The 23,599-nt window shown below is 40.6% G+C and overlaps 1 protein-coding gene across 2 annotated transcripts in view; it reads left to right on the forward strand.

The window, feature by feature from the left end:
- CDADC1 (cytidine and dCMP deaminase domain containing 1) overlaps positions 1-23,599 on the forward strand; it is an 86,751-nt gene that overhangs the window by 31,771 nt on the left and 31,381 nt on the right. For both annotated transcript variants that reach the window (XR_011470777.1, XM_070409068.1), the window contains exons 5-7: positions 6,928-7,491; positions 12,907-12,956; positions 21,892-22,061. Coding sequence is in view for 1 of the 2 variants with exons in the window: in XM_070409068.1 (XP_070265169.1) it covers positions 6,928-7,491; positions 12,907-12,956; positions 21,892-22,061 (784 nt within the window). In the remaining variant the exon portion in view is untranslated. The remainder of the gene's footprint in view (positions 1-6,927; positions 7,492-12,906; positions 12,957-21,891; positions 22,062-23,599) is intronic.

Below are 23,599 nucleotides of genomic sequence, written 5' to 3' on the forward strand. Positions count from 1 at the left end.
CCCTCTGAAATTCGACAGTCTGTTGCATGCTTCAATGTCCCTGGATCTATTTTGTTTGTTTATTTTGTTCATTAGATTCCACATATGAGTGAGAGAGATCATGTGGTACTTGTCTTTCTCTGACTGGCTTATTTCACTTGTTTTGTTTTTATTTACATCAAAGTCTTAAAAGTAATGATCAGTACCTGGTGAAGGCAATGCCTTTGAGCTACAAGTGGCTAGAGTCTCTTGGCCTGCAACAAGTATTTCAAGCTATAGGATATCTATGATAGTTGTTAGATTCCATAGTCTTTACCCTGCAGTTACAAGTAGAGAAGATAGGTAAGATGATGGTAGCAATTTTTCTTCTTTTCCCAATTAACTGGGCAGATTGGATATTTACTTTATCACTTGTGTTAATTGACCTATAAATCCTATATAAGATAATGTGGAGCCAACCACTGAAGATTTTTGAGCAGGAATAATATGATCGAAATTATTATTTATACTAGAGGCCCGGTGCATGAAATTCATGCAAGGGGGGTGGGGGGGGCCTCAGCCCAGCCTGCACCCTCTCCAATCCGGGACCACTCGGGGGATGTCCGACTGCCAGTTTAGGCCCGATCCAGGACCGCTGGCTCCTAACTGCTCACCTGTTTGCCTGCCTGATTGCCCCTAACTGGCCCCCCCGCCGGCCTGGTCACCCTCAACTGCCCCCCCTGCCGGCCTGGTCGCCCCACACAGCCTGCTGCTCAGATGTTTGGTTGTCCCCCACTAACCCCCCTGCTGGCCTGGTCGCCCCACACAGCCTGGTACTCAGTCGTTTGGTCGTCCTTCACTAACCTCCCTGCCAGACTTGTCGCCCCACTCAGCCTGTTTGGTTGTCCATTTGGTTGTTTCAGATGTGACAGCCCCTGGCTCTTTATATATATATAGATATATAGATTTTTTGTTGTTGTTATTGAATTGGAACATGATTAATAGACTGTTGCATTAGGCAGGGTATAAAGTAGCATTCAAAGTGACATTGATATAGAATGGAAGACTGTGAAAGTGTTACTGGAGGAAGATGAGACCTTGATTCTTGTCTTGTATTTTGTGCTGAGTTCCAAGCATGTCAAACTGACCACAAGTTTGACATGTTTGTTGTAAGCACTCCTAATAGCCTCAGCGCCAAGAATTAGAAAAGTAGGGAAGTACAAGTTACTGACTACTGCTTGATGTCTTTAAGACATTTGAACCTGCCAAGAAAGATAATGAAAGTGTGGAAAATCAAGAAGAACCTACAATAGAAATGCTTTTGTTAGTGTTAGACCCATCTATATATATAAAAGGCTAATATGCTAAGTGTCCTTCCCACTGTCCTACTGGTTGCTATGACGCACACTGACCACCAGGGGGCAGACACTCAACACAAGAGCTGCTGTGCGCGCACTTGCCATTTACAGAGATATGGCAGCGCAGATCTGGCGCCCACAAAGCAACGCTTGGCTTTCCCCAAGGGGGACACAGGCCCTGCCACCAGCCCGGAGCGACAGGCCACCAAATCGCAGCCAACGCTGCCAGGACCCTATGGCGCAAAATGCGGCCCACAGCTCAGCCCAACCCAGAAACGGTGGCTATGGGCGCCAGGTAATGACATCACATAGCAATGCCCAGCTTCCTCTCCCTAGCGACTAGGCTGCAGTTTCTTCAGCCCAGGAACACGGCTTGCTTTATAACCAGGTGCAAACATTTCACACTAACCAAATGTCTGAAGTGTTTTCCCGTGCCTCATCTCAGTGGAATCTTATTTCCTTTTCATTAACCTGAAAATGGAATTTAGAAAGCTTAGAAACTTGACCCGACTGAAAAGAAGTAAGAAATGGTGGACCTTGAAAATGACTTTAGGTTTTCTCACTGCGCAGAATATAGTCAAACACTGCTACTCTTTGTTCTCCCTGCGTGATCTACAATAATAATCTGCTTTGTGTTGATATTTACTGCTGTGTTGCTGACAATTACCTGAAAGAGAAGTTGGGTGCTTCGCTGGGCTGGAAAAAGTTTAGCTACATCAGAAAGCAGGTCTCATTAAGCAAGTTTATTCTATATCTATAAAAGGCTAAGTTGACTTGCACATGCACAATACATATAAAGTTCTCGCTGGCGCCAATCACGTGTGTTTTGATCTGTCAAAACTGTTGCCTAATAACAAACAAGGCACTAGTAGTCATTGTACTCTTCATGGTCACATACTTGGGGTGGGGGGGGGGGGCGGTTCATGTAAGAATATCTTTGGTGAAACAGTAAAAGTTATTTTTATTAAATCCCAACCGTTGAGTACACATGTTTATAATATTCTGTGTGAAAAAATAGGAGATAAATATAAAGCACTTTTGCTGCAAACTTAAGTATGAAGGTTGCCTTATGGAAAACTACCTATGCAAATGTTTGAGTTATGAACTGAATTATCCACCTTTTTCATGTGATCTGACAAGCTATAAACACTTGGATATTTGACAGACATTATCTAAAAAATGAGTTAAGTGAACCTTCCACTTCCAGTAAAACAACTGATAGTATTTGTTGTCAATGATAAAATTTGAGCCTTCAAGTGAAAATTTTGAAAAACTTGGCATCATAATTTTATAGCTTCCCAGACTTGAAGACTCTTCTGGATGAGATTGGTGGTAATATTAATGAATAGAATTTTTAAAAAATAATGGAATTTAACGTAAGAGTACAAAAAATTTATGATTTTTAAGACCCTATCCTTTCTTAAAATTTTATGTAGTGTCCAAGAAGAATATTGACAACTATCTGAAATAGCTGTTAAAATACTCCTTTTCCAACTACACATCTGTGTGAGGCTGGATACTTTTCATATACTTCAGTAAAACAACCTATAGCAGCAGATTGAAAGCAGCAACAGATTTGAGAATCCAGATGTCTTCTATTAAGCCAGATAATAAAGAGATATTAAAATTTAAAGCAGTGTCATTCTCCTATACTAGTTTCTGTTGCAGTTTTGGAAAATATAGTTATTTTTCATTAAGCTATGTTATCTACACTAATAAAAGAGAAACATGGTAATTAGCATACGACTGCTACCCTTCCCATTGGCTAATCAGCATATCCTTATGCAAATTAACTGTCAGCCAAGATGGCGGCCGGCAGCCATGCACTGAAGCGAACAGGGAGGCTTGCTTGCTCCAGTGATGGCGAACTCCAGCGTTCCCCGCCTGAATTGCCGGCCTCTCAGCTGCAACTCTAAGCAACTATGTTGCAAATATAGAAGCTAAACAAAACCCTAGAAACCAGCTTTTAGTCAGCCGGGCTTCAGCCAGCCGGACCGCAACATTGTATCAAATACAGAAGGTAAAGGCCAGAAACCTGCTTTTAGCAGCGAGGCCTCAGAGCTAAAGCTGGCCCAGAATAGAAAAAAGAAAAAGAAAAAAAGGAGCAGTTGGGAGCTTCAGTCACCCGCCAGCCTGAAAGCGGCCCTCAGCCCCTCAGCCAGACTGGCCAGGCACCCCAGTGGGGACCCCCACCCTGATCCAGGACACCCTTCAGGGTAAACCAGCCGGCCCCCACCCGTGCACCAGGCCTCTATCCTATATAGTAAAAGGGTAATATGCCTCCCAGCACCGGGATCAGCGTGACGGGGCAGCGCCCAAACCCCCTGATCGCCCTGCGGCTCTGTGTGTGACAGGGTGCAGGGCCACAACCTCCCTATCTGCCCTGCTCTGTTCATGACAGGGGAAGGCGCCCCAACCCCTTGATCAGCACCCTGCTCTGTGCCTGATAGGGGGGAGCTCCCCAATCCCCTGATCGCCCTGCGGCTCTGTGTTTGACAGGGTGCGGTGCACCAACCCCCTGATCGGCCCTGCTCTGTGTGTGACAGGGTGCGGCGCCCCAACCCCCCCCCCCCCCCCCCCACGGACACTGCTGTGACAGGGTAGAGCCATAACCTCTCCATCGGCCCTGCCCTGAGTGTGACAGTGGCGGCGCCCCAACCCCCTGATCGGCCCTGCTCTGTGGGTCATAGAGGGTGGCGCCCCAACCCCCCTCCACGGGCCTTGCTCTGTGTGTGACAGGGTAGAGCCATAACCTCCCCATTGGCCCTGCCCTGAGTGTGACAGGGTGCAGCGCCCCAACCCCCTGATCCGCCCTGCTCTGTGTGTGACAGGGGGCGGTGTCCCAACTCCCCTATCGGCCCTACTCTGTGAGTGACAGGGGGGAGCTCCTCAACCCCTTGATCGACCCTGCTCTGTGTGTGACAGGGTACGGAGCCCCAACTGCCCTGATGGGTCCTGCTCTGTGAGTGACAGGGGGCAGCGCCCCAACCCCCTGAATGGGCCCTGCTCTGTGAGTGACAGGGGGCAGCGCCCCAACCCCCTGATTGGCCTTGCTCTGTGAGTGACAGGGGGCAGCGCCCCAACCCCCTGATCGGCCCTGCTCTGTGCGTGATGGGGTGTCACCGCAACCTCCCCATAGACCCTTCCTTGAGTGTGACAGGGGGCGGTGCCCCAACCCTCCAATCGGCCCCACCCTGAGCGTGACTGAGGGTGGCATCGCAACCTCCCGATCCGCCCTGCTCTGTGCATGACAGGGGGCAGCGCCCCAACTCCCCAATCAGCCCTGCTCTGAGCCCGACCAGGGCCTGCACCTAGGGATTGGGCGTGCCCTCTGCCACCGGGGAGCAGGCCTAAGCCAGCAGGTCGTTATCTCCCGAGGGGTCCCAGACTGAGAGAGGGCACAGGCCGGGCTGGGGGACCCCCCTTCCCCCCCGAGTGCACAAATTTTTGTGCACCGGGCCTCTAGTCCTATATAATAAAACCCTAATATGCAAATTGACTGAAAGGAGGAACTACAGGTTGCTATGATGTGCACTGATCACCAGGGGGCAGATGCTCAATGCAGTGGTGATGGCGGCAGCAGCAGCGATAAGGATGTCCAACTGCTGGACCTCAAGAGGGCACAGGCCAGGCTGAGGGTCCCCCCACCCCAGTGCACAAATGTTGTGTACTGGGTCGCTAGTTTATAATAATGTATCATAGGTTCTTTATTGTGTGTGTGTGGTTTTTTTAGTGAATTAATATTTTTACATTTTTGTTTTAATTTTTAATACAGTAAATATCAGTAGATACAATCTACACCTCATTGGGGTCCTCATTATTTTTAAAGAGTGTAATTGGGTCTGAGTCAACAAAATTGGAAAATTTCTGCAGTAGCATTTGCCACTGGTACGTGAATATTTGTTTCAAGATTGGTCATCCCCTGTTCTCCTTGAATCAGGTTTACTAGAAGCAACCAGATGTTTAGATGAAAGATTGACCAGCACTGCTGGTTAGGAAATGGATTTTGAGAACTTCAAGAGAGAGTAGGTGGAATGCAGCCAGAGGAAACATTCTGATATTAGCTTTGAGGCTTTCAAAATTGCTTTATAGCCCAAATCACATAAGAGTTAGAAGTAACGGGGAGTAGATAGAAATGTGTGTTTATTCAACTAAGATTTTATTTGGTTCATCTATTACTTTGAATGCACAACACCCTGTGGGCCAACCGTCTAGCCACTTCTGGACACAGCCATAAAAAATGTCTCTCTTAGCTGCAGTCACAGGAGATACTAGCAAAGCAGTCTTTGTTGTAAAACACTAACTGATGAACAATTCAGTGCTTAACTCTGTATAAGGCATCTCTCATCATTCATTCTGAAATACAAATTAAAATACTTTTCCTATGTTTGTTATCCAGTTTTGTTTTTTCTTTTGTAAATTGTCTGTTCATATCTTTGGACTCTTTTGAGGCCTTGTTCTTATCAATTTATATCTGTATATGCTCTTAATAAATTAAAATCTTCTCTGTATATTAAAGACTACTAACCTCCTCTATCACATTGATTAAAAATGTTCCTTCTAGTTTGTTGTTCTGTCTTTAATTTTGTGGACTTAAAAAAATGAATATTGCCCTAACTGGTTTGGCTCAGTGGATAGAGTGTCGGCCTGCGGACTGAAGGGTCCCAGGTTCGATTCCGGTCAAGGGCATGTACCTTGGTTGCGGGCACATCCCCAGTGGGAGGTGTGTAGGAGGCAGCTGATCGATGTTTCTCTCTCATTGATGTTTCTGACTCTCTATCCCTCTCCCTTCCGCACTGTAAAAAAATCAATAAAATATATTGTTTTAAACAATGCTGCACTATATATGGTATCCATGCTTTTTTTTTTTTGTCTCCATTTAGAATATTTTCATATAATATCTTCCTAGAGAAAGAATTCAGTGTACAGGTACATTATTAATGCATGGTTGATTAGTTTATTTCAGATACAAAACTCTAGACACTGTTAGCTTTCGGCTATGGTGTTTCTAAAAGCAGCCATTTGATTACTTGTAGGACTCTGTTATAATACTATATATAGTTCCAGCACTGGGCTTTGGGACCACACTTGGCAAGGCCAGTGATTCCAAAATACCTCCCCTGGGCTTTGTGAGGGGTTGGCCAACTTTTCTATAAAGGGTCAGATAATAAATATTTTAGGCTTTGTGTGCCACATGGTGTCTATACAGCTACTCAGCTCTCAACTCAGCTACTCCACTGTTGTGCAAAAGCAGCCAGAGATTGTGTCAGTGAATGATTGGGTCTGTGTCCCAATAAAAGTTTATTTATGGACATGAAATTTGAATTTCAGATAATTTTTATGTGTCACAAAATATTCTTGTTTTTTGTTTTTCCAATTATTTAAAACTATAAAATATGTTCTTAACCTGCAAGCCATACCAAAATAGGCAATGGGCTGGAAATGGCCTGTGAGCCATGGTTTGCCAATAGGCTATGTCATTGGTGACTTGGTAATAGGCATTTATTATATTGGGATCTCTGGATCTACTGCAGTGATATGGTAAATTTATCAAGAAAGCCCTTACTTTCAGAATGTGTCTGATAACTACCTTTCATATTTTGTATTTCAGCTGGAGTTAACCGAATTTCATATTGGCCTGCTGATCCAGAAATAAGTTTACTTTCTGAGACTTCTACTTCTGAAGATGCAAAGTTAGATGCCAAAGCAGTGGAAAGATTGAAATCAAACAGTAGGGCCCATGTGTGTGTCTTGCTTCAGCCTTTGGTGTGTTGTATGATGCAATTTGTAGAAGAAACCTCTTATAAATGTGACTTTATTCAAAAAATGGCAAAAACATTTCCAGATACTACATTTTATTCCAAATGTAGACAAGAAAGAATAAAAGAATATGAACTGTTATTTTTTGTTTCAAATGAAGAACTACATAAGCAGATTCTGATGACTATAGGTTTGGAGAATCTATGTGAAAATCCATATTTTAGCAATCTAAGGCAAAACATGAAAGATCTTATTCTACTTTTGGCCACAGTAGCTTCCAGTGTGCCCAACTGTAAACACTACGGATTTTATTGTGACAAGACTGAACAGAGTAGTGAAATTCACAATCAGAGTTTGCCACAAGAAATTGCAAGGCACTGCATGGTTCAGGCCAGGTTATTGGCATATCGAACTGGTAAGTTATATGCTTAGTTCATGAATTGGGGTTTATCAGTTGGTTGTATTTATCTCAGAAGTAAAGGGGTTCATCTCATCTATGGTAGAACTCATTTATTCTCAGATACTGAGTTTTGCTGGTCATATGTACAACATATAGAAATGAGTGAGACCCTTGAATAGACAACTCTTCCTCAGAATGGTTTTAGGATTCCTTGTGGCCTTATAATTTGGTGCTACATGCCCTGATTATCTAGGCCCTTCTTTCTGCTTCTTGTTTTTATCATTTCACTGTTCATTGATCCCTCCACTAGAGATGGAACAAAAAGAGAGAGGGAACCAAGTCGTTCATTTTTGTTAACTCTTCAATATTTTATATGTATTCAATATTAATAAAAACTTTAAAAATCTTTAAAATATATGAATTCAAAATAACTAACAGAATCAAAGTAAAAGAATATTGGCATATTTTTCCAATTGCTAATTAGTATGTCGCAAGTAGAGAAATCAAACATTTTTACTTTTTTTAAGTTATGCATGGCCATATATGTGAAAACAAAAAATATTTCCTGGGGATTTTTTTTATTGTAATAAAAGATAGCATCTCTATTCCCAATTATAGAATACTGTTTTTACATCTTATCAGATGTAAAATATTTCAAAGTAGAAGAATCATCACTTTTTAAAATGCAACTTGGAAATAAGGGAAAAAATGCAGGCAGGAGGAGCAATAGAGTAAGATTTGATGAGTGGAATATAGTAAAAAAAAATTTATCTCAAGAAAGAAGGTAAACAGGAAGTCTTCAGAAAAGGTTCAGTCATGGCTCAGTTGGTTGAGCATCGACCAAAAGATCACTGTTCGATTCCTGGTCAGGACACATGTTCAGGTTGTGTGCTCGATCCCCAGAAGGTGGTGTACAGGAGGCAGCCGATTGATGTTTCTCTTATCTATGTTTCTATCTCTCTATCCCTTTCTGTTCCTCTCTTTCCAAAAATGAATAAAAACATTTTTTTGAAAGAAAAGGTTCATATAAATTTCACTGGCGTGCAATGTATTCTAAACAAAGACCATAGGTCAAAGTAATTTCAGTAGAATGGAAGCTCTCATCTGGCAGTATATCAGAATCTCTGAAATTTTATTAAAAAACAAATGTTTACATTTCAATCCAGACTAAACCAAGTCCCTAAGGGTATGGCCAAGGCTTATACGTTTTTAAAGTTCTGCAAGGAATTTTGACATGCAGCAGGTTTAATAAACACTCAATTCTTATTAAGGAATTTGATAATAGCTCAGCTGGAGTGGCTCAGTTGGTTGGAGCATAGTCCTATGCACGGAAAGGTTGCTGGTTCGATTCCCTGTCAGGGCACATACATGGCTTGAGGGTTCGATTCCCAATTGGGGCACATACAGAAGGCAGTGGATTGATGTTTCTCCCTCACATCGATCCTTCTCTTTCTCCCCCACTCCCCTGTCTCTTCCCCTCCTTCCTTTTTCTAAGGGTGTCCTTGGGTGAGGATTAAAAAAAGAGAACTCTGGGTGGTGAGCTCAGAGGTTAGAGCAAGTGCCAGTGCTTCACCAAAGGATCACAGGTTGGATTCCAGTCAAGGGCATGTACCTGGTTTGTAGGTTTGATCCCTGGCCCCTGTCAGGGCACATGGGGGAGGGAACCAATTGAAGAGTTAGGAAGCCATTACATCTTATCTACCTGGTTTAAGTGTGATTTTTTAAATTGCTTTTTTGGGGTCCTGCTTTCCCAGTAGACTAAGCATTTTCCAAAGCTGAAGATTATACCTTCCTCCTGAACCACAATGTTGATGACAAAAGTAGGTTGGAGTAGCCAAGGAAGTTTTTTTTTTTTTTTTTTCATCTTCTTATTCAAATCTTTTTTTTTTATTCTTTTTAAAAAAAATATTATAATAAGTATTACAAACGGTATTACATATGTGTCCTCCCCCCCCCGCCCTTGACAATCCCCTGCCCTCCCTTACCCCCCAGTGTCTTATGTCCATTAGTTATGCTTATATGCATGCATACAAGTCCTTCGGTTGATCTCTTACTCCCCTCCCTTCTGCCCCCCAACCCTCTCTGGCCTTCCCACTGCAGTTTGACAATCAGTTTGAGGCAGCTCTGCCTCTGTATCTATTATTGTTCAAAAGTTTGTAATGGTCTTTATTATCCATGAATGAGTGAGATCATGTGGTATTTTGGCTTATTTCACTTAGCATAATGCTCTCCAGTTCCATCCATGCTGTTGCAAATGGTAAGAATTCCTTCTTTTTTACAGCAGCATAGTATTCCATCGTGTAGATGTACCACAGTTTTCTAATCCATTCATCTACTGATGGGCACTTAGGCTGTTTCCAGATCTTAGCTATGGTGAATTGTGCTGCTATGAATATATGGGTGCATATATCCTTTCTGATTGGTGTTTCTGGTTTCTTGGGATATATTCCTAGAAGTGGGATCACAGGGTCAAATGGGAGTTCCATTTCCAGCTTTTTGAGGAAACTCCATACTGTCTTCCATAGTGGTTGCACCAGTCTGCATTCCCACCAGCAGTGCACAAGTGTTCCTTTTTTTCCACATCCTCTCCAGCACTTGTCGTTTGTTGATTTGTTGATGATAGCCATTCTGACAGGTGTGAGATGGTACCTCATTGTTGTTTTGATTTGATCTCTCGGATGATTAGTGACTTTGAGCATGTTTTCATATGTCTCTTGGCTTTCTGGATGTCCTCTTTTGAAAGGTGTCTATTTAGATCCTTTGCCCATTTTTTGATTGGATTGTTTATCTTCCTTTTGTTAAGTTGTATGAGTTCCCTATAAATTTTGGAGATTAGGCCCTTATCAGATATGACGTTGGCAAATATGTTTTCCCATGCAGTGGGTTTTCTTGTTGTTTTGTTGATGGTTTCTTTTGCTGTGCAGAAGCTTTTTATTTTGATGTAGTCCCATTTGTTCATTATAACTCATTGGTTCTCAACTTTTAACAGAGGAAATGCTTATGAGAAATACAGATTCCTCTGTCTTCCCGCCTTCCATGGAGAGGTTGATTTAGGGCATTTCCATGGGAGGCAGGAGGCTGCCTTTGTAACAAGCAGCCGGTGATTCTGACACAAGTGGCCTGTAGACCACATGAGCAGACTCTGACAAGACCACAGAATTGGGAGCTAAAGTAACCATGCCTGCATTCTAGAACCCTAGTTAATCTGACTCTTAGTGATCAGAGTCTCAGGAATTTGGAAGTTGACCATTCCTTCAAAAGTGTACATGAAGACACTGAACGACTAGAGCAATTTCTGTAAAAATTACAGACATGAAAAGCTTTTTGAGAAATGACCTTAATCTGTCAGCCAACGTTAGGGCTGAGTGAAATCTAATACAGATGAAATTTCATTTTGATTTTAACATATACAAAGTAAAGAATATTCTCGTGGTGTGACTGACCTCAGATAGGCAATAGAGTTGCATTGCTGGTGGAAAGTCCCCTCTTGACAAGGTTTAGTTTGTCCCCAAATGGAAACAAAAGTGGCTCCTGAGTTTAAAAAAACACAACATGAAAATTACTCAATGTAGATGGTAGCAAAAGTAGGCTCTTAATCTGAAGAATTTCTATTTCAGTTTTTTATTTTTTGTTTCAGATTTATGCATGTATTAAGTATAATTTTACTTCCAATATAGGTTTTGTAGAAAAATATACTCTTATGTTTATGACTTCTGCCACTTGCCTTAGAAATTATCATAAAGCCATAATTATATTCTTTTCCCCTCATGCTTTATTCTGAAGGTCTATTTTGGTCACACCCAAATCCCTTTTATGACAGTTCCCACTCTAGAGTAAGCTCTCCTCCTCCCATGCACTCTATTCCTTAGCATTGTATTAAATTTCTGCACAGCACAGCACAGAGGTGTTTCCTTGTTCCTGTCTTCCTTCCTCATCAGACAGACTGTAAGTTTCATGAATATAAGGACTTCTGTTTTCCTCACCACTGTATACTCGGGCACTCAATGAAGGGAAATGTTTCTTATGAAATTCTTAATGTCAAAGGAGGGGTAGAGGAAAGGCAAAGTAGATTAGGTTCAGATGGCTAAATTTTAGTCACTTAATTTCTTTGCCTGTTTTCTCATCTAGAAAAGGAAATTTTATATGCTTTACCTTTAGGGTGAAAAATGAGGCAATGAGTAAAAAGTGCTTAAAATAAATTATGCAAATGCTTTATAAGATAATTTTAAAAACCTGAGTTTGCTTTAACTAAAGTTGGGGAATTTTATTATAGTATCATAACTTTCAAAAATTATTTATGAGGCATCCTAATTTTTAATACATAGGTGAAATAAAGTTTCTCTATACTTTTATTTAAAAAGTTAAGTATTTAAATGTTATCATTGGAAGGATTACTTGTAAGGAAATTATAGGATGAAGCCACAATTTCATTTAATCCTCACCAATATGAAAATGTTCTAGCCCAAGATCATAGATTATTGTTATTTTGTGTAAATGTACCTACTTCACTATATTCATCCCTTATTAGGAGTTTGATAAATACTATGGTTTTCATAATTACTGTATAATTTTCTTAGAAATTTGTACTCACCCTTGTATTAGTAGAAGGAAAAAGTCAACCCTTTATGTGTAGAATTTCTCTTTTGGTTTTAAAATTTTGTTTCATATTAATGGTTTTAAGAAATACAGCTTTACTTATTGCAGACATTTTGGTTCTGCAGGAAAATTATAGTCTCAAAATTGATTTAGAAATGAGCATCATGTAATTAATTGGGCTATCCTACCTCCCCAAAGGCAAATTATGAAGGTCAGGGAAAGGACAACATAGTGTTCAAATCAAAATCCCCTTCATGGATCTTTCCAGCAATATAAATATATGAAAGCCCATAAATATTTTATGTTTGTATTATACATCTGAACATTTTTCATAGCAAGAACATTTGCATGAAATGTATTTTTCATGATTAGAGTATAAAAAATTCTAGAAGACAGATTTGATTGTTGTGTGACTATTTATTACATTAAATCCATTAGTTCAGAAATTTGTTTTTCAAACAATTTTATCATCCGTTAGAAATAGTCATTTAGAAACTGACTTGTTGGTGGAGAATCAATAGTTACACTCAATTCTGGTTAGAGCTCTGAAGTGACCTGATTCTGGACACTGCCATTGTAATGATCTCCACATAAAGATCACGTGTGACTGGGTTGGTAGTGACAGTGTCTAGTTATTTAGTGTCTACTTCCCATATTGCATGCTTAAAAGTATTTATTTTAGTGGTTTTCTATAATTTGTGAAATGTCAAGAATTGCTGCTACATTTAGAAACTATGTTGCAATAAATATGTTTATATTATTTTTAGAAAAATATAGTTCTGAAACTAAGAAATCATTGATTTTTTACTGTGTTAAATGCCATTTATCTTTCAGAGGATCATAAAATAGGAGTTGGAGCAGTCATTTGGGCAGAAAAAAAATCTGTAAGTATTAAACTAATTGTTTAAACATTTAACTTTGATTTTCTTTAAATATATTTCAACCTTAAATACATTATTTTGTTGACCCATAGGCATTAATATTTTATATGGTGATTTTATGTCCTGTAAGCATTTCTTTATTCCCTCAACAATTTTATGGATAGATTCATTTATTTAGCAAACATTTGTTAAACACCTTCTATAGGGTTGTGACTGTGCCACAGTGTACAGTGGGGAGTTAAAGGCCACATTTCCTGCCTATCAGGGCCTTCTGTAATCTATTCATACAGACAGAGAAGTGAAAAAGGGACTGGTATGTAAGAGTGATTATAACATGATACCGTGAAAGCTCAGAGGATCAACCTTAACTCTGCTTGGAGAAATGAGTAAAATATTCTTGGAGGCGATAAGATATTATTTGTCTTGAAAAATGAATAGGAATTTACTAGGCAGAGCAAGTTCGTGAGACTAGGACAGTGGTTTTCAACCTTCCTAATGCCACGACCCTTTAATACAGTTCCTCATGTTGTGGTGACCCCCAACCATAAAATTATTTTCGTTGCTACTTCATAACTGTAATTTTGCTACTGTTATGAATCGTAATGTAAATATCTGATATGCAGGATATATTTTCATTGTTACAAATTGAACATAATTAAAGCATAGTGATTGATCACAAAAACAATATATAATTATATATGTGTTTTCCGATGGTCTTAGGCGACCCCTGAGAAAGGGTCGTTCGACCTCCAAAGGGGTCGCGACCCGCAGGTTGAGAACCGCTGGACTAGGAGGATAGCATGCAGAGGTGAGGGGTGTGAGAGGGAGTTGGGAAATGGAAGTGATTTGGCATGTTGGAGTACAGAGTCTTATGCTTAATAGTGTGGCGGAGGAAACTGGTCTTGACCCTGAAGAACTCTGTATTTCATGTAGAGAGTTTGGACTTTATCCTTTAGATAATGGAATACACTAGCACAGTGCTAAGCAGCAGAAATAAAAGACAAGCCACATATTAAATTTTAAATGTTATAGAAGCCATATTTAGAAAAAGGTGAATTAATTTTAAGAATATATTTTGATCTAATCTATCCATAAATATCATTTCAACATGTAATCCATATAAAAGATTATTAATGACTTGCACAGAGGGCCAAGAGACACAAAAAGGGGCAGCAGCTGAGGTTCTGGAGGGATATCTCAGCTCCGTGAGGGACAGTTCTCCTGAGAAGCATGGAGTCTATACCCTAGCTGGGCTCCCCAGGCTAGAGCACCAGAGCTGAGAAGAGGCACCCAGAGTCCTGGCCGTTGTGGCTCATTGATTAGAGCTTCAGTCCTCACCCCAAAGGGTCGTAGTTTCGAATTCTGGTCAAGGGCACATACCTGGGTCTCAGGGTTGATCCCCAGCCCCAATTGGGGCACATGCAGAAAGCAACCAATCGATGGTCTCTCTCACATAGATGTTTCTCTCCCTCCTCCCTTCCTCCTCTCCACTCTCTCTAAAAATAAATGGGAAAAATATCCTCAGGTGAGGATTAACCAAAAAATAAAAATAAATTAAATAGAGGCACCCACATAACATCTGGCTGTGAAAAGCTCCAGGGTTTCTGTTCACTGGGGAGAAATGGCTAGAGATACAGGTGCCCTCTTAAAAGGCCAATGCATAAAACGTCATTCACAGTGACAAGTCCCATGAGGAGAGTGGGGTTAGTGGCTTTGGGGAGGGAGCTGAAGGGACAGCCACCAGAATCCCTGTGCTGAATCATTCGCCTATACCCGTGGTCGGCAAACTGTGGCTCGTGAGCCACATGCGGCTCTTTGGCCCCTTGAGTGTGGCTCTTCCTAAGCCTTAGGAGTACCCTAATTAAGTTCATAACAATGTACCTACCTATATAGTTTAAATTTAACAAATTTGGCTCTCAAAAGAAATTTCAATCGTTGACTTTTGATATTTGGCTCTGTTGACTAAAGAGTTTGCCGACCACTGGCCTATACCACCGATGCCATCTTTCTTTCTTTTTGTTTTTTAATTATTTTATTGCTTAAAGTATTACAAAGAGTATTATATATGTCTCCTTTTTTTTTTCTCCCCTTGACCTTCCCCTAGCCTCCCATACCCCCCAGTGCCTTGTGTTTATTGGTTATGCTTATATGCATGTTGGCCAGCAGGCCTTGATCAGGTAATTGGGACCTGCGGGCTGGGGGCAGCTCCTGCATTGAGCATCTGCCCCCTGGTGGTCAGTGCATATCATAGCTGGCTGTTCCGCTGTCCAGTCGATTTGTATGTTACGCTTTTATATATATATATAGAGGCCCAGTGCACGAAATTCATGCATGGGGGGGGGGATCCCCTCAGCCCAGCCTGCACCCTCTCCAATTCATGATCCCTCTCACAATCCAGGACCACTGGCTCCTAACTGCTCACCTGCCTGCCTGCCCAATTGCCCCTAACTGGCCCCCCTGCCAGCCTGATCACCCCTAACCGCCTCTGCCTGCCGACCTGATCACCCCCAATTGCCCCGCTGCCAACCTGGTCACCCCCAACTGCCCCCCCCCCCCCACCAGCCTGGTCGCCCCTAAATGCCCCATCCACCAGCATGGTCACCACCAGCATGGTTACCCCTTACTGCCCCCCCCCCCACCTGCTGGCCTGGTTGCTCCAACGGCCCCCCTCTGCCGGCCTGGTCATCCCTAACTGCCACCCCCCCCACCACCAGCCTGGTCGCCCCTTACTGCCGCCCTGCTGGCCTGGTCGCCCCACGCAGCCTGCTGCTCAGTCCTTTGGTCGTCCCTCACTAACCCCCTTTGCTGCCTGGTATCCCACTCAGCCTGTTCAGTTGTCCGTTCAGTTGTTTCGGATGTGATGGCCCCTGGCTCTTTATATATATAGATAGTACCAGAAGTCCTAGCTACAGCAGTCAGATAAGAAGAACAAATAAAAGGCATCCAAATTGGAGAGGAAGAAGTAAAACTTATTATTTGTGGATGACATGATACTGTATACAGAGAACTCTAAAGATTCCACCAAAACACTACTAGAACTGATAGATGAATTCAATAAAGTAAAAGCATACAAATTAAATATCCATAAATCAGTTGCATTTTATAGGCCAATAATGAACTAGGAAACTAAGAAAACAATCCCATTCATAATGGCTTCAAAAAGAATAAAATATCTAGGAATAAGGACCTGTATTCAGAAAATTATAAGACACTGAAGAAAGAAATTGAAGAAGATACAAAGAAGTGGAAGCATATACCATGTTCATGGATAGGAAGAATTAACATCATTAAAATATCCATATTACCCAAAGCAGTCTGTAGATTCAGTGCAATTCCTATTAAGATACCAATGGTATATTTCACAGAGCTAGAGCAAATATGCCAAAAATGTATATGGAACCACAAAAGACCCCAAATAGCAATAGCAATCTTGAGAGAGAGAAAAAAAGAAAGTTGGAGGAATCACACTACATGATATCAAGCTACACTACAAGGCCATAGGAATAAAAAAAAAACACACATGGCACTGGCATAAAAGCAAACATAGATCAATAGAACAGAATAGAGAGCCTAGAAATAAATCCAGGCCTTTATAGTCAATTAGTATTTTACAAAGGAGGCAAGAACATACAATGGGGTAAAGATAGTCTATTGAATAAATGATGTTGGGAATATTAGACAGACTCATGCAAAAAAATAAAATAAAACTAGCCCACCCAGCAAATGGAGGAAAAGGAGCTAGGATCAGAAAAGACTTCAGGAAGGAGATGATAGTTAAGGAAAAAAAAAATTCTTGGAACACATAGGAATTAAACTGCCCAGATGTGAATCCTAGCTCTATCACCTACTGGTTAAATGATCTTGGGCAACGTACTTAGCCTTGACTTGCTTATCTTTAAAATAGAAATAATAAGCCCAGCTGGCCTGGCTCAGTGGTTGAGTGTCAATTTATGAACCAGGAGGTTGTGGTTTGATTCCCACTCAGGGCACATGCCAGGGTTGCGGGCTCAATCCCCAGTATGGGGCATGCAGGAGGCAGCCAATCAATGATTCTCTCTCATCATTGATGTTTTTATCTTTCCCTCTCCTTCCTCTCTGAAATAAATAACCATATTTTTTAAATAGGGATAATAATATTTGTATGGATCTCACAGACTTCTCATGAGAAAACAATGGAATAATCCCAACAAGTATCAGAATAGTGCTGGCATATAACAGCAGCTTAATAAATGTTAGCTATTATTATTTGGGATGTCTCAAAGAATGGGTAGGATTTTCATAACTGGAAAAAGAAATTTATAACTGAGAATAATAAATAATTAAAGTTATAATGAAGTTGGAAAAAAAAACTAGCCCACCTTCTTACATCATACACAATAAACTCAAAATGGATTAAAGACTTAAATGTTAGACTTGAAACCATAAAAATTCTAGAAAAAAACATAGGCTGTAAAAGCTCAAACATTTCTCATAGCAATATTTTTTTCTGATATATCTACTCAGGCAAGGGAAACAAAAGAAAATACAAATAAATGCAGCTATATCAAACAAACGTTTTTGCACAGCAAAGGAAACCATCAACAAAATGAAAAGACAACCCACTGAAGGGAGAACATATACACCGATATATCTGTTAAGGGGTTAATATCCAAAATTTATAAAGAACTTAAAAATCTCAATACCAAAAAACCCCCAAACAATCCAATTAAAAAATGGGCAAAGGACCTGAATAGATACTTCTCCAAAGAGGACATAGAGATGGTCAATAGACATATGAGAAGATGCTCAATGTCACTAATCATCAGAGAAATGCAAATTAAAACCACAAAGAGATATCACCTCACACCTGTCAGAATGACTATCATCAATAAATCAAACAAGTGTTGGTGAGGATGTGGAGAAAAGGGAACCCTTGTGTACTGTTGGTGGGAATGTAGATCGGTGCAGCCATAGATGATAGTGTGGAGTTACCTCAAAAAATAAAAATGTAATTATTATCCAACAATCCTGCTTCTGTGAATATTTCCAAAGAAAATTGAATCACTACTTCAAAAGAATATATGCACACATATGTTCATTGCAGCGTCATTTACAACAGTCAAGATTTGGAAATAGCTAAGTGTTCATCAGTACATGGGTGGATAATAGAGACAGACTCACAGAGCTGGCTGACAGATGTCAAGGGAGGGGATTTGGGGGGTGGAGGGATTGTGCAAAAAAGAAAAAAAGAGAAGAACTCGTGGACACAGACGTCAGTGTGGTGATTGCCTATGGAGGAGGTGCGGGGGGAGATGGAGTAGGGTACAGGGAAGATAAATGTTGATGGAAGGAGACTTGATTTGGGGTGATGAACGCACAAACAGTATACAGATGATGTGTTGTACAATTGGTCACCTGAAACCTGTATAATTTTGTTAACCAGTGTCAACATCAATACATTTAATTTTTAAAAGTTTTTTTAAAAAATGTTTTCATTGATTATTTAGAGAAAGAAGAAAGGAGAGAGAGAGATAGATGGAAACCTCAATGAGAGAAACATCGATCAGCCATTTCCTGCATGCTCCCTACTGGGGATTGAGCCTGCAACCTGGGCATGTGCCTTGACCAGGAATCAAACTTGGGGGCCTTTTGGTTCATGGGTCAACACTCAACCACTGAACCACATAGGCCAGGCTTAAAAGGTTTTTTTTAAAATAAGATTTTTAATAAAATATCCTGCATTGGGGGCACTACAGTCTTCAAAATATTGTGTGTATTTTGCCAAAACCGGTTTGGCTCAGTGGATAGAGCGTCGGCCTGCAGACTGAAAGGTCCCGGGTTCGATTCCGGTCAAGGGCACGTACCTGGGTTGCGGGCACATCCCCAGTAGGAGGTGTGCAGGAGGCAGCTGATCGATGTTTCTCTCTCATCGATGTTTCTAACTCTCTATCTCTCTCCCTTCCTCTCTGTAAAAAATCAATAAAATATATTTTTAAAAAAATATTGTGTGTATTTTACACTTACCACACCTTTCAATTTAGACTAACCACACATGGCTGCTGCTAACCATATTGGATAGTGTAATCCAAGAATCTTTTTTTTTTAATTCCCTACCTGAGATATTTTTTCCATTGATTTTTAGAGAGAGTAGAAAGGAGGGAGGGAGGAAGGGCGAGAAAGAGATTGGCTATCTCCGCATATACCCTGACTGGGGCCAGGGATCAAACCTGCAACCCAGGTACATCCCCTTGACCAGGAATTGAACCCACGAACCTTGGGTGCAAGGCCGACACTCTAGCACTAAGTAACAGTGGCCAGGCCAATCCAAGAATCTTTTAAGTGGTAAAATGTTTGGTTTAAGCCGGGAGCCGGTCCATCCTTGCTGTTTCAAGGGACCTGGCGTATATGGCATACTGTTCTTAATATGTTTGCTTCCCTTCTTGGCGCTATGTGTTTTAACCAAAGTCACCTCTCCGAGAAAGGTTGTTTCCCCAGGTAGGAATTTTTCCCTGAGGTTAGGGAGGGGATACAACCCCTTAATTAAGTGCCAGGCGGGTAGTTAAGCTACATAATCTTTACTCCCTGGAATGGAGATAAGAAACGCCCTAACCTTTGTAATAGAAATTGACAGGATTAAAATCGGCTGGTATAAATACGGATGTAACAAGACAATAAACATCAGATCCTCATCAGCTCCTCATCAGATCCTAACCAGAACCTAGCCAGAGAACATGGCAAAAGATCCTGGACAGAACCTGGCTACAGAACTTCACTGGAGAACCTAGACAGAACATGGCAAAAGAACCTGGATAGAACCTGGCTAAAGAACCTGGTGACTGAACCTGGCTGGAGAACCTGGAGAACCTGGCTGGAGAACCTAGCGAGAGAACATGGCTACAGAACATGGCAGGAGACCCTGACAAGAGAAACCCGACTATGATGATCAACTGAACGCAGCCTCCGTGTCATTCCTTCTTCGCCGACTCCGTCCACACCTTTGGGGACCCCTGGACCCGCTGGGGTTGGACCCCAGCAGGTTTAGATTTGCACTATAATAATAATGAGGTGGGGCTAGACAGGAAATAGGGGCACTCATATAAAATATGATGAGGGCTTAGAATTATGGGGATGGATTAGGAGAGCACAGAATCAAGAGATAGTTCTTAGTAATTATGTGTAGGAGCCTAAATTTTGTTTCCATAGACTTTATAGCAAGTAATTTGACTATTTGCCAGAATGTTTCATAAATCCTTTAAGTTCATCGTAGCCAGTACATCTAGTATTTTCCCTGCTAACCTATTTCTTCATCAGTGGTCACCATCCCATTCCTTCTAATGCCACACATTCAATTAATCACCAGGTACTGTGGGCTCCACCTCCAAAATATCTCTTAACTCTACTCAGCTGTTAACACTTACTAGCTAGGTTCCCCTACCAAAAACTTCATAGTGTTCTGTACAGCTCATTTGTATCACTCATCACAGTTAAAATTATGCGTCCAGTTTCTTATCATCTCTGGATTGTAAGGTTCACAATGTCAGGAATTCTCTGTCTTGTTTATATGAATGCTCAGCAGCCTCTAGCTTAAGATCTGAGTGTTCTTGACTATTTTGTGGAGAATTTAAGTTTCCTTTCAAATTACCTATAGTGTACACAGCATGGTAAAGTGCAAAGATGTGGGTTTGGAGTCAACCTGAGCTTGAATTTCACCTGTTAGTTAATAGTTTTGTGACCCTGGCTTCAGTTTCCTTATCCATAAAATGGGAATAATGGTAGTACTGCTGTTCTCTAGGTTGTGGAAATTGATTAAATGAAATAATACATATAAAACTCAGCATGATGCCCTAACCGGTTTGGCTCAGTGGATAGAGCATCGGCCTGCGGACTGAAGGGTCCCAGGTTCGATTCCGGTCAAGGGCATGTACCTGGGTTGCGGGCACATCCCCAGTAGTGGGTGTGCAGGAGGCAGTTGATCGATGTTTCTCTCTCATCGATGTTTCTAACTCTCTATCCCTCTCTGTAAAAAAATCAATAAAATATATTTAAAAAAATAAAAAATAAATAAAACTCAGCATGATGTTGACAGTAAGTACTCAATAATAATTTGTTATTAATGAGATCATTTATTTGTAAGCTTTTGTTTGCTCACTGTAACAGTGATTTTCATCAAGCTACTACAGTAATGAGTCTGTTGATACTTTCACATGAGTAATTATAATATATTGAAATTTAGTGAGGTTTATTATGGCATATTCCAAACTACTATAAATACTTGTGATTTATAAAATATTTCACTCTAATAATTGATAAAACATTCATATTAATACCTAATATGCCATTGACCAGGAGAAATAAAGAAGAACCAGTGAAATAAGAAGTCCTATGATAATACATACACATATAATAGGGGCTCAATAATTATTGAAGATTATGAGAAACTGAAATTTTTATTTTCCAACTATATCATATTAGCACATTTTTAGCCCAAAAACAGAAATTGCTCAAAGTATGTTTTAAATTTCTGGCTTGCTAACCAGTAACAGCACAGAGCATATAAGAAATTAACAGTCATTTATTGAGTAACTCTTAATATGCAAAGCACTCTAATAGGTGTACTCTAAGAGAAAGAAAGAAGAAAGCATGATTTCTGTTTTCCAGCATCTTATAACCTGTTCTAGGAGAGCTGTCTGAATCAAATGAAACAATTGGTGAAATTAGACAAGCTAGTATTTAATTAACTACTAAAACCAATTCTGCCTTGAGATTATATGTTAGAAAGATGATCAGCCTTCTTGAAATTTAGCTTTGATAAGACCACACTGCAGTTGGAGGACTTAATATATTTTTTTTGATGGTTCAGTTTTTCATAGAAAATTGAATTCATTATACAAAGTATGATATTAAACTGCCTTTTCAGACTGTTGAAAACTAAGTTTTGTTGGTTTGCTCCCTTTCGTAGCAAAATTGTGATGGGACAGGCATGATGTACTTCATAGGATGTGGTTATAATGCTTTTCCTGTTGGATCTGAGTATGCTGACTTCCCAAACATGGATGACAAACAGAAAGACAGAGAAATAAGGAAATTCAGATACATTGTCCATGCGGAACAGAATGCCTTGACCTTTAGGTATGAAATTCCTTTGCATTTATTTTCATTAAAATGTAGCAAGGGTTAGTTGAAATTGAACCCACAACCTTTTGGTGTATGGTACAATGCTCCAAGCAACTGAGCCACCCGGCCAGGGCTGAATTTAGTTTACTTTTAGTTGCAATTTATTTCCTTTTTAAAATTTTTATTATTCCAAGAAATACTCTTTAGAAGTATAACTTTGGTTATACTTGGTCTTTGCTGCCTGACCTGAGGCCATCATCAGAGATACTGTGGGCAGATTTATTGAGCAATCTTTTTTTCCTCCTTATTCCTTACTCTCTAATATAAAATGGCATGAAGTGTATTCTTAGGGTCTTGTATATTTCTGGAATGTAAGCTGTCCTTTGTTTTTGAAATCTAAAGCACATATTTTGTTTTTATGAATATATAGATTTTATTATGAACTAAATTGCTTTAACATAGTTTTTGTTAGAGGTTATACCTGGCATTACCTCCTTCTCTGATGTTAATTTAGATTATTTCTGCAAACATTTCTCAGCATTAATCATGAAGGGGGTGATCTTAGAGTATTCAAAACTGAATAAAATATTGCTCCTATCCTTAAGAACTTGTAACACACTATGTGATACAGGGAATGTAATAGTGCATTCACCCAACCCAAGTGCTGTCGAAATTCATGGGCTGTTATGGATGGAGGGGATTGGGAGGGAAAAGCTTTATGGAGAAGCTAGCATTTCAGCTGAGCTTTGAAGGTTTTGGTAGGATTGTAAAAATTGGAGGTACTTACAGGGAAGTCATTCTTGCTTTGGGCATAGCAGTAGTCTTTTTTTTTTTCTTTTTTCTTCTTTTTTTTTTTACAAAGGGTATTACATATGTGTCCTTTTTTTCCCCCCACCCTTGACAATCCCCTGGCCTCCCTTACCCCCCAGTGTCTTATGTCCATTAGTTATGCTTATATGCATGCATACAAGTCCTTCGGTTGATCTCTTACCCCCCTCCCTCCTGCCCCCCAACCCTCCCTGGCCTTCCCAAGCAGTAGTCTTGAAGTAGAAAAAAAGCTTATGTGTAGGAACATGCAGCTCCAGTTAGGCTGGACCTTGGAGCTCCTGGGATTAGGTTGGGACTATATAGGGAAGACTGTGAGGTTAGACTTCATTTGGGAAAATGGAATGGCATTGAGAGATTCACAGTACTGATTGCTTACGTTACGGGTATATTGTTTGAATAGGTTAGGTGCATAAAATTGTGTTGGCCTAGTCTGGGTGAACAAATGAGAGTCTGAACTAGAAAGATGGGTATGGAAGGCTGGTGGTGGTGGAAGACGGCTGACTCTGAGCAGAGTGAACCATGGAATCAGGAAGTACAACCCCTGTAGCCTCAGATGACAGCATCCCTTAGTCCAGGGGTGGGCAAACTTTTTGACTCGAGGACCACAATGGGTTCTTAAACTGGACCGGAGGGCTGGAACAAAAGCATGGATGGAGTGTTTGTGTGAACTAATATAAATTCAAAGTAAACATCATTACATAAAAGGATACGGTCTTTTTTTTTAG

Source organism: Myotis yumanensis, unplaced genomic scaffold (genome assembly GCF_028538775.1).
Source record: "Myotis yumanensis isolate MYYU_CA2020_CCGP unplaced genomic scaffold, mMyoYum1.0.hap1 SCAF_3, whole genome shotgun sequence".
Classification (NCBI taxonomy): domain Eukaryota; kingdom Metazoa; phylum Chordata; class Mammalia; order Chiroptera; family Vespertilionidae; genus Myotis; species Myotis yumanensis.